The 11740-nt window shown below is 53.5% G+C and overlaps 3 protein-coding genes across 3 annotated transcripts; 2 read left to right on the plus strand and 1 right to left on the minus strand.

Moving 5' to 3' along the window:
• Positions 1-327: 327 nt before the first annotated feature.
• CDEST_14718 (uncharacterized protein) lies at positions 328-2532 on the plus strand. The gene is made up of 3 exons (XM_062930874.1): positions 328-1105; positions 1158-1424; positions 1477-2532. Exons 1-3 carry the CDS (start codon positions 831-833, stop codon positions 2282-2284), a joined length of 1350 nt encoding a protein of 449 aa, XP_062786925.1. The 5' UTR covers positions 328-830; the 3' UTR covers positions 2285-2532.
• A 717-nt stretch (positions 2533-3249) lies between these two features.
• On the plus strand, positions 3250-3568 carry CDEST_14719 (uncharacterized protein; the record flags this gene model as incomplete). The annotated part of the gene is made up of 2 exons (XM_062930875.1): positions 3250-3420; positions 3461-3568. 2 exons carry the CDS (start codon positions 3250-3252, stop codon positions 3566-3568), a joined length of 279 nt encoding a protein of 92 aa, XP_062786926.1.
• Positions 3569-5174: 1606 nt separating this feature from the next.
• On the minus strand, positions 5175-9247 carry CDEST_14720 (uncharacterized protein). Its single transcript, XM_062930876.1, has 4 exons — positions 7683-9247; positions 7361-7625; positions 6803-7311; positions 5175-6750 (listed from the first exon to the last, which is right to left on the minus strand). Exons 1-4 carry the CDS (start codon positions 8080-8082, stop codon positions 6065-6067), a joined length of 1860 nt encoding a protein of 619 aa, XP_062786927.1. The 5' UTR covers positions 8083-9247; the 3' UTR covers positions 5175-6064.
• Between the last annotated feature and the right edge of the window lie 2493 nt (positions 9248-11740).

Raw genomic sequence — 11740 nt, forward strand, 5'->3', positions numbered from 1 at the left:
GTTCGTCCGACCCCGCGCCAAGCTGGTTATATGAACTACTAGTACACTGAAAGCTGAGTTCTTCACTTGGCCTGTTCAGGTTACGACAGCCGTCGTTGTTCTGCCCCCTATCAGCTTTGAGCGGGCAAGGCCAATCTCAGCACCGGTCAGGTATCTCGACGGCCTCCCTCACGCTTTTCACTCCGTATTGGTACTTGCGAATGTCTACCTCCTCCAACATGGAGCAAGCTCTTGACGGCATCCTTGCCCAATCCTGCCATGCATCACCCCCTGCTACAAGCCATGCGACAATCAAGGGCGTGCCTCGCCTCGACAAGTTAATGACTGGCTCTATCCCCCCGCCCGCCCTTACATTTTGCCGTTGTCGCCCTCACTTCTGGCTTTATTTTCTACGTTTCTTTTGGATCATGTTGGTGCTCGTTTCTCGACAACATCATTCCTGGGTTCGGGTGCAGCACATCCGTTTGTGCTTTCTCATAGACCATACGCGTCTGGATTCTGCATAGTGTATTGCGCAGCCACTGCTTGTGCTGGCAACACTCATCGACCTACTGAGAACCTAGACCTTTGCCGTTTGCATCGTTCATGGGAGTCTCCTCGAATTGCATACTTGACGATCGACCAATCCCCCACCACTGTGAACAGAATCACAACTGTTCGAGCAGGATCTTCGAGCGCCCTGCCGTCGACTTCAACTTTTAGCCGTCCGACTCGCTACCGGTGGAACCCAAGATAGACACCCCTCGCATTCATGCCTCTGGTTTGGCCTGGCTACACAACGTGCTCCCTCAAGACCGGGTTATCGATAATTAAACATACGCCCACTCACCATGAACACACCCGAAGAGAAGGTCAACCTGGATAAGGGCGATCTTGACTTGCTCAGCATCATCGAACGGACGTGCTCGGTGTTTTCCCTACTAGGATGTGTCTTCATCATTGTAACATTCTGCTCGTCGAGAGCGTTTCACAAGCCTATCAACCGGCTAGTATTCTTCGCCTCCTTTGGCAACATGATGACAAATGTCGGGACTCTCATGGCGAGGTCATATATTGGCTCTCCTGATTCCGCGGGCTGTCAACTTCAGGCTTTTCTGGTGCAGATGTGAGCCTGCCCGACCTCCCACCGAGTCCATTCAAAGCTAACTCCGCAACAGGTTTATGCCGGCCGATGCATTTTGGACGCTCACCATGGCCATCAATGTGTATCTAACATTCTACTACAAATTTGACGCCGAAAGACTACGGAGGATGGAGACTCCCTACCTCATCTTCTGCTACGGTATTCCGTTCATCCCCGCACTGGTATATGTCTTTATCAGGAACGGCGACGGCCAGAGAGTCTACGGAAATGCAACGCTATGGTGCTGGGTCACGCCCGAGTGGGAAATCTGGCGCATTCTCACGTTTTACGGGCCTGTCTGGTAAGCCTTTAACTTCCTGTGTGCCCGAGGCGACCATCACTGATATTCTTAGGATTGCAATCCTGATCACCTTCTTTATCTACATCCGCGCTGGTAGGGAGATCTATCAGAAGCGCAAGCAGCTTCGCAACTTTAGCTCTTCCGACCCCGATCAAGGGAACTCGTTCCACGACGTTCTCACCTCAATGAAGACAACAGAAGTCTATGTCACCTCAGAGGTGGTGATCGACCAACCGCATGGCTCTATCGGGCTGGGTCCGATGGGAAGACGTGGGTCAGAAGCCAGCCCATCCCCGCGGATGCCCAATGCCGCCGCCTATTCCGTTAGCATCTCTGCGAGCCATAACCACAATCGCAACGAGTCGCTGGCCGACGCAGTCCTCCCTGTAGAAAACACTGCGGCCGAAGCTGCCACGCATCGTCCCATCAACTCGGCTCGTCGGCGCAATTTCGAGCTCAACAACGCTGCGTGGTCGTACACCAAGTGCTCCATCCTATTTTTCACCGTCATTCTCATCACTTGGGTCCCGTCGAGCGCCAACCGCGTTTACTCGGTCATCCACACGAGGGAATCCTCAACACCCCTTGAGTTCATGAGTGCCTTCGTCCTCCCACTACAAGGATTCTGGAACGCCCTCATCTATGTTGTAACCTCATGGAAGGCTTGCAAGACTCTATGGACCGACATCAAGTATGCGTCTCGACGGCCAGACGTCACGGAGATCGTTGGTAATTTCCGCCACAGTGACTCGTTCAGGATAGCGAGCCAAAACCGAAGAACAAAGAACTACGAGAGTGAAAGCATAGCAGAACTCACAAACAGCCGACCAAGCTCCAAGGAGCAGGTTTCGCGGGCATAGACGACTTGTGTACTGTAGTGATAGCAACCCGTTTTCATGTGAACGATACCCAATGCTATGCAGAAAGTTTTGTTTGGGGGTGAGGGCGAGCGAGGCTCCGTCGTATTGATATGTCAAGGTTCAACATCGCTTTTCGAAGGAGCGTGTACTGTACATATTCCCACGGTCTTACAGAACACATGATTTGTTGAATCAGACAGATTAATCATTTACAATGACATTTGTTAGGTTGCGTTCAACGCCGGCCTGTTCAGAAAAAGTAGCTACGCAGCATCTGTTTGTCCCTCTACTGTCTCTCCTACTTCGTCAGGTAGTTTACCCTCATACGAGACACGCTGTCAAGGTGTGGCGCCACAGGCGTCGAGACGGACTGACTCGGGAACAAAGCACATCAGATTCCACGTGTGTCCCAAGGCGAGACTGCATTCCTCCTGTTCGGACCCAACGGTTTGTCTCACCACCATGTCACAAGTTTGGCCGGTTTCGTATATACTCAACTGTCAACGCTCAGTAGTGCTGGGTAGCAGGCGACAACAACGACAGCCCTGAAGCGCCACGGCAATCAATGATCAACGGTCTGTGGGCAAGTCCAGTTCTGTTGCACCGCAAAGAAGATGGCGTGACGGCGTAAGCAGAAATTGTGTGGTGTCCCTGTCCCCTGTCATTTGCCGGTGTGTCCGTATGTGGTGCCAATTGTCAATGACAGGCTGTCTTGTCATCTTGTTACGTAGGCTCGGCGAATCTTCTTTGGATACAGTGCTGCCGGGGAAATGTGGAAAGTAGATTAGCATGGAAGGTTTGGGCTTGAGTTGATTGCCCAAATGCAGATGCCCCCGAAAAGAGACAGGGTTCTTGTTGCGCGCCAGGCACATCCACCTACAGCGTACAGTCAGCATCCAACTCAGTGGGTTTGTAGCTGACACCGCGGCCACTGACTGGCAGTGATTGCTGAAAGAATGGAGACAATGCCCATTGTGACAGCAGAGGCGAGCTTGCCTCCGCCCCATCTTGGCTTCCATGCAAGCAGGAACTCCAAGCTTTTCTTCTGTCGGAACAGGGGTCGATCCAAGTGTGCATCGGATGCTTGTTTAGGCAGTGCTCTCTCCCGCGCTGTTACTCCTGCCTCCTTTTCTAACGTTTCCGCCAACCAACTAACGGCGTAACGATCGCCGACAGGAAGCCACCGAGGATCCTTTGCCCAAACACCATTGGCTTTGCCAGTCCAGCCCGATAACGATCTGGCAAATTGACGAGAAGCGCAAGCAAGTAACAGTCGGAGGATGACTTCTCCAGCGAGAGAAACCATTGGCTGGCAGCCCGCAGTGGTAAGAGTTTGCACCAGGGGGGGGGGGTTGGAATTTAGCCTTCAAAATTAATCAGGGTTCACTCACACCATCTATTGTCTCGCTTTGCTTTGGTTCTGAACGGCCAAGCTTGTCTTCATCTACGGCCGGAATGGGCCCAGTTCAAGCGCAGTGAAACTCGAATATGGACTGGCCCATTTTGTTCGGCCGTGTCTCTCTGTTACGGTCCGGCAAAACGACATGTGCTGTGTCTCTCCGGAATCGCCGTTGGGTTGCTGCCTATGCAGACCATGACTCACCTTCCTCGAAGCATGGTTCATGTCATTCTCGATTGTGCTTGCTGACTCGCTCTAGATGCAAGAGCTTGGACTCAACTCGCGGACGGTGAACGGACGAACCATGTTTTTATCTTCTTCTGTATTTGCCCTTCCACTGCCCAGTACCATACCGACAGGCATATCGCGGACTTGTCGCCAATCTTGCGCAGCGGAGAAGGGCTCATTCAAGAAAGACCTGCAGCATGACAAGTGTGTCTTCCCGCAAGACAAGCCACGGAAAGAAGGGAGTCCCCCGAACTGTCAGTTTGTATCCAGTACAACCGAATCACCTGGTAACCACAAGGTTTCGAACCTTTTCGCGCAAAGATAAGGCTGCCTGCCTGCGGTGCATAGCCTAGACAGCCCGATCAATGTCAAAGTGGCAGTGATATCAATCACCGTCGACCGACCTTTGACCACTAGTCATTCTAAACTTGGACAATGTCATGGAGGGAGATCGGTCCCAGAACCGAGCCTATACAACGTCAGGGGCGATCCACCGTGCATTTGATACTATTTTATCGTCTTTGTAACAACCAAAAATATCTTTGAATCCAATCTTCTACAGCGGAAGTGGCTGGTCAGCCTCTTTTTACGCGCATGCGAAGATTCGAAGCGCCGGAGACATGTCGCGTTACTCGCCACTCGTATGATGCTTACCCTTTGTTGACCGAGGGCTTTGGCGTGAGGCATGGCCAAGGGAGAATTACTATTGACCTAAGCTTTTGGCGAGTGCTTGTAAGGCATTGTCTCACCTCCCGACCCATTGACACGGTCTACGATGAATCAATAACGAGCCTGTCCAGGCGATTGTGCCAGGTCAAAAAACTTAAACAAGCCGGGCGCTCCCCACCTCCATTACTGACGTCTGCTGACCTGTCAATGCCCATTCGAAAGGCGATGGTATGTAAGGCGTTTGTCAATCATGCCAACTCAATGTCCAAGTCTGAGCAGTCGAAATACGATCAGTAAAGTGCAGTATAAGTACTTACGCTTCCTATCCTGGCACGGCTACAGTCACATGTACCTAAGGTATCCCGCTCGCCACCGCCCGCGGCTGCAACCGCAAACATGCTCGTATGGCACCCAACACATGTAACTCGCCACCACAACTCCCACTTCGCGACCCCTTTTCTCTGGCACGCACAGGGTACGAGAGCTCCTGGTTCGACGAACCAAGAAAGGGGGTGGGTGGGGAGTATATCTGCAACCCGAAGAACGTCCGTCGTTCATTAGCATTTAAATCAAGCAGGCAAGCCTCCAAATCTCATGCACTGCGACAAACACAAAAGGGTAGAGGGGTGGAGGGTGCGGGGACGGACAGGGATCGATGACGGTTCGTCGGAACCAAGCACTTCGAGGATCTGGGGATCGCCCTCCTCCCCCACTCATAGCCGTCCAAACTCTGGGGCTCCTTGGACAAAAGAGCCGCTGCAACCCATGCGTGGTTATCATCCGAACTCATGAAAGACGAACGAGGCCTGTAGAACCATCAACAAAATGCTGTTGACTGACTAGTTGAGCCTCCCCATCCCTTCTCCATCGGATTGTTTGACAGTGCCCAACTCTTTGCGGACGACCTCTCCCTCTTAAGAACACCCGTCGTTGGTTCCGACTTACCGTGATATTTCGAGTCTCTCGATTAAAGAGTTCATAATGCAATGTTCATCTAGCAACGGTTCGGGAGGAGCATGAAATTGAATCCTAGAAGCCATCGCGCGACTAAACAGACGTTGAATGTACCATTACGGCAGGCACACTGTTTCAGGCTGGGTCATCTTGCCGTTTAACATTGGTACTCTGCAGTCATAGCTATAGCTAGTCCTAAGGCTCATTCCCTAGGTAAAGTCGCTGCTCGGTTCTGTGTGAACCTGTGCATTCATAAGTTCTCTCAAAAAAGTCACCAAAGAGCCCACCAAATAGGAGCACTACCACATACATAGAAATCCACACCGCGTGCCGTCGGATCCGCCAAACTGTTCCCAAGCCAGGTGAAGCAAGCGGCTCTGTGGATCATCCAGGGGGAGGGGGGTATTGTGAAAGAAACCTGGCCTCCAACGCCATGTCAAGAATAGCATCTCTGCTCCTCGAAAGTGACACAAAAGAAATACCACCCTATACTGTTCGGGGGAATGAAACTACCAGTAACCGAGACGGAATCACGCACTCTTGACTGCCTCAATGATACTGTACTCCCACGCCGTCTTGACCTGCTCACATTCCGCGACTATGTCGGGGTGCTCCCACCACCATCGGTCGGCGGTGACGAATTGCCCCCATACTTCCTTCCAGAGCATTCGACCGACCATGCTGCGTAGCTCCTGCTTAATGGCTCTGTCTGTAACCTGTTCGGCGTCTGTTGTGCCTGTGTCCGGCCTCTCGGTGGGAGGCATGGCGCAGAATTTCACCGTAGTAATGGTACTGCCCTCGCCACGGAGAGAAGCGTCTGCGAGCCATAGAGGGAAGAGCTTGCTGGGGTTCATGCAGCGGAAGTTCTTCTCCAGATTGAAGATTAGATTCTCCTCGATCCACGAGCGCATAAGCGGACCCAGAGTGCTGGCGATTGGCAGAGGATCGATTAGTGTCAGATGTAGGGCTCCGCCAACAGCAAGACACCGGTGGACATTCTTGAGGAGGCCAGGTACTTCGGACGATGGCAGTAGTGCCGGGAGCGCCAGCGCATAGGCTACGCCAAACAGAGACGGGGCAACGGGGAAAGCCGATGGCGAGATGGCCGGCACGAGAACCGGATGTATGTTGGGGAAAAGAGTGTGAGAAAGGGGCGAGGAGGACATATGGTAGACTTGCTTGTTGAAGTGGAGAGCGGCCAAGTATGATGTGGTCGCTGAAAGAACGGTCAGTCGAGCCATACGATGATGAAGTTCTACTCAACTCACCTTGAGTCTCGTAGAGTGCCAGGACCTTCTTCGCTTTGGCCGGAGTAATCTTATTAGGGTGAGAAGTCTGGGTTTGGTTGGCCTGCTTGTCCATGTTGTTCAACGACGAGAGCATCCATCTTTTCTTTTCCATCTCCAATTCCTTGTAGAGATTAGCGTCGGTAGTGTCGCCCCAGACCTCTTTCAGGCGCAGGAGGCGGATGCTGTAGCTTGCGGCGGCCATACGCCTGACCTCGCGTTGCATGCTGTTGAGGTCCATGGACATGGCGAGCCCAGCTTCAAGCTCCGATATCTCCTCAATAACATCCTCAACCATCGGGGTTCGCACTTCGGGCGGAGGGCCGCAGTCCCACGCATCTGGAGGCTTCCAGGCATCAGGGTTATTGGGCTTAAACGCCGTCGTCCAGGAAGGCACCCGTCGTAAGGATTGTTTTGGACTGGTCTGTCCTGGGAATAGGTTGACGGGCGTGTCAAGCATGGAAGGGGTTATCATAGCCGAAACCGCAGGTCTGAGGTTACATTAGTGATGCCGGTGCAAGTTCAAGCGACTGGACTTACTGCGTTGCTGGCGAGCGAGGAGGGGTTGGCGGCCCCTCCTTGACTGGCTCAGCTGTAATGGTGATATGCGAGACCATGCCCGCGATGTCGTTCTCCATCGTCCGGGGCAAGATGGTAACCTCGGTGCTCTTGGTAATGAAGGACGTTGGGCTGAGCGTCTGGACGTAGTGCTCCCGTTTTGCTGCCGTCGACTCAGCCACGGATGTGTTGCAGGGAGACGTTGGCCCAGCGAGCGAAGTGTCGGTCCACTTGGAGAATACAGAGTCTATGAAGCCTAGACATCAGTGAGCTGTGGCAAGATTGTGGGGCTGGAAGCTTGTACCTCTGTTAGACGATATGGGCGAGCTTTGGGACGATTCAGCAAAGTGTTCCGGCAGGAGAGTGTGATCTACGGCCGTGACAGGACTGCAGGGGAGCTCCGTAGGCAATGGCGGTGGCTCCGAGACATTCGACAAGAGCGAGCCTCTGTAGGCACTGTCGATACTTGGTGCTTTCAGTGCGGTTGTCATTGATGCTTTGGCGCTTGATGGTGTAAGTGTCCGCTTAAGACCCTTGGATCCGAAAAAGCTAAAGGGCTTGTTTTCGGACGACGACGAGCTCCGAGTGGACATTGAGCTTCTAGCTGTGCGGGCCTTATCCTTGTTCTCTCGCTCGACGGCCTTCCGATCGCGATGCTCCTTCCTGGACTCCCTGTCGGGATCCGTCCACACGACTTCCCACATGGCGGACCGTTTTTCGTTGATGCCGAGACGACGGGGTTTCGTGACTAGAGACAGCCGGTGTCAAAAAGACGTGGCAAGGTAGGGTTGTAGTATATACACGGACAAATGCCTTTCCCACAGGCTGAGTTATTAGACCGCAAGATTGTCCCGGCAGATGGATCGCATGCCCGAGAGTCGAAGGACAGTTTGGTTGGAGAATGCTTAATCCTTGAGAGGAGCCGGTGTCGTGGTATATCTGATACTTTGCGTCTTCGAGGTCGGTGAGAATAAAGTCAGTATACAGTTGTCGTCGGGATAGGAAATCGCAGGTTTTCAAGGTAAAACAGCCGTGTTGACCGGGAGCGAGAGACCATAGAGGGGAGAGGCGGAGGAGGACAGTGAACAGCGAACGAAGCGATATAAAAAGTTGTGATTGCGAGGGCGTCGTCGAGAGAGTGAAGGAGAGAGGGGGAGGAAAAGAAAGAGAAGATGATGATGCGAATAGAAAATTGTCGTCGGGGGGCGGGGCCAAGGTGCGAGAGTGGTCGCAGTAATGATGAGAAGGGTTGAGAGTGGCAGGTACGATGACCTAGGAGGAAGGAATTGCGCTGGTAGGGAACCGCCGCTAGTGTGCCAGAACACATACACACCAACCAGCGTCGACTGAGGGAGGTATATAGTTGGATTTAGGGAGCAGATGGGTAGGTGCTTTATTGTGAAGTAAAAAAAAAAAGGCCGACGGAAGGAAAAGGTGGGAGACAGAGACGGAGACGAGAACAGGGAACGCAGATGGCAGTTGGCAGTTGATGTGTATGAGCGTCGATTCTTTTGGTCGTAACTCGACGTGCTTGTACAGCAGTAGCAGTCGATTCGATATGCAGCGCAGGCGCACGTGCGGATGATGCAATGTGACGGATGGGAACTCCAGGTCGAGGGAGGTCCCGCGCGGCCAACGATGATATAGCAGCAGAGCAACGAAGCGACGGATACCTGTCCTCCCGGACGTCGGATCAGCTTTTTTGGTTTTTGGTTTTCTGAGAGGTTGGGGGCTGTCAAGACTAGTCTTGGAAGAAAGAGTAAAGAATGGTCAAGAGAGTGATGCAATGAAGGGCTTGGAAGGCTGCGTCAGGAGTAAAAGTAAAGGTAGAATGAGTGCCCAGTCTCAAGAAGATGTCTTAGTACGATTCGTGACTCTCTCCCCGACGGGAGACACATTCGACAGTGTGTGATCGTGCGCGTCCGTCTCGTTATGTACCGTGGCATGGGCGGACGAATGAGAACCAAGAGGACCTACCTAGACGTGACGCATCAGCACCAACAGTCGGGCGCAGGTTACCAAGCCGACCTGGTATCCATCCTGATCCAGCTCCTATCACCAACTTGTGCTTCCCGGGGTTGCCCATATATCGAGTTGGCACTATCACAGCCAAGCTCTTAGCCTCCTCCCCCAATAGCCCACGACCTGGCCCACCGCCTCTCTCTTGTCTACCCTCTCACCTTGCGTCGCCGATAACCCATGTCTGCACGCTGCAGTCATCTGAGATTTGTGGCGCCCTGCCGGTCATGCCCCTGGCTGCTCATTCATAATGGCTTAGACTCATTGGCCATTGATCGGTCGCAGTTTTTCATTGTCTCGATCCGTCTACTTTTCATTGCTTATTCTTCGAAACACTAGACCAGGGCCACCTGGGCGACGGCCATTTTCGACGCGCCGCTTGATACCACACAGACAGTGATAGTGTGGACTGAGGTTAAGCCCAGTAGCTGTGTGGCTAGTCATCCGGCAGCACCCAGCACGGCAGCGGCAGACCTGTGGAAGCAGACATTGACGGAAACACAACGCCGTACCACAGGGACAGAGGAAAATTGAGAGGGTCACTTCCTCAAGGAATGCTCAGAATCATCAACGGGTTGCGGCCCTGGCTGTCAAACATGGCAATTCCATTGTTCCGTCTCCCTCAACCACTAGGAATGTCGGTACCCTTGCACATGGTCGTCTCTCTCACATATGGAACGTATGCATGGAACGGGACTGGGCGACGCAGACGTGCACTTTCCTACCATCTGTACTCGACGACGGCGCGGATGGAAGCTTTCGGCGAAAGGACCGGCGCGAACGCTACGCTCCTAACCACATGGCAGGAAGAGCGCACATCATACCAGTGGGCTGCGCACTATTAACAAGTTCGCGTCGAGCTACGTCTGGCTGAGTGCTATGTATACTTTTGGAAACTGTTGCATTCCACTCCTGTTGACACGAGCTGAGCTAGTCATGCGGTCAAGCATCAACGCCACGCTTGCTTATTTAGGAAGATTTCCCTTCTCACTCACAAACACACACCCACATTTACACATTCACACACTCTCTCTCGCGCGGGTAGAGTGCCCTCGCACGACAACAGACACCTGCAAGCTGCCTCTCCACCCCCAGTCGATCTCCTCCCATCGATTCGAAGCGTTGCAGTAAGGCCGGTGACGAGACCGTTGCGCCGAAATCTCCCTCTGACAGACGCCATCGTGTCTTTGGCCGTCAAGTCTGCAGTTTGGCTCTCCTGTAGGTCCCAGCTGACCGTCTCGCGGAAGGGAGCCGTCGGTTTCATCCGGAGGCACCCATGGTGAGCGGAAGTGAGGTGAGAGGACGATACGAACCCACACAGTACCCGGTTCGCAACAAATAACGAGATCCGCAACCCAGTTGACCGCTTGTTGGACGGCCTTTCGAAGGACTCGGTAGTAGTACTGGATTAGTAGCATACTTGTTGGTTCTGACAATGTTGGCATATAGCAGGGAGCGTGAACGGGCTAGCCGGGAAGGCGAGGTGGTAGCATTATGGTCCAATGTGAGCCGTTGGCGATCTTGTGTTGGAAGTGCGAGATGGAGTGTAAAGGCAGGGTGGGAAAGGCGCCGGGATCTGGTCGACCGTCGACGCGGCGGGCAACCCTGGATTGGTATCAGGCGCGGGTGGAACTGCAGGGAGACGGCAATCCGGGGCAGGGCCCGCCCCTGAGATCCAGCGAGGCTAGGCTAGATTGGGAAGTTTGCCCAGCCATGAGTGGTCAAGTTTCAGTATCCCGCAGGGCCGGCACCGCTAACGGACCCGTGTCAGGGGACTCGCGGGGGGGGGGGGGCTAGCTGGCGGCCGTAAGTGTCGCTGGGTACAAAAAGTCCAGTCACAACTCAGCGATGCATCGTTTGGCCAAGCCCAGACAAGTCGCTGAGCGATCAATGCCACCCTCCACCAGCGCCTTCATCCCCTGACAGACGCTCTTGCGGCTGATCTAACCTCTTTTAGCGAGTTTGCTTAACAGCAGTAGAAGCAAACATGCTGCCGTTTTCTTTTTTCCCAAAAGACCAACCGGACGAGGTCTACAAAGACCCCCACCTCGATTCTAGCCAGAGAGAGCGGTGCAGTCGTGGTTCCTGAATCCAGCCTAGGTAGGTAGGTAGGTGGGTATTGAGCCATCCTCTGGCCTTATCCGCCAAGGACGCTCGCTGTCTCCTCGCCGGCGACTTGCCGACACCTTCTACCAACTTCGAAATTGCCCGCGGGCTTGGCCACAAACACGCTCGAGCGTTGACCAACAGCCCCTAACGCCCCAGTAGAAGAAGGAATCGTATGATAAACAGCTTCATCTTATCAGACCACGGAGCTATTTACGCCCTGCACCAGGTAGTGGT

Source organism: Colletotrichum destructivum, chromosome 10 (genome assembly GCF_034447905.1).
Source record: "Colletotrichum destructivum chromosome 10, complete sequence".
NCBI lineage: Eukaryota > Fungi > Ascomycota > Sordariomycetes > Glomerellales > Glomerellaceae > Colletotrichum > Colletotrichum destructivum.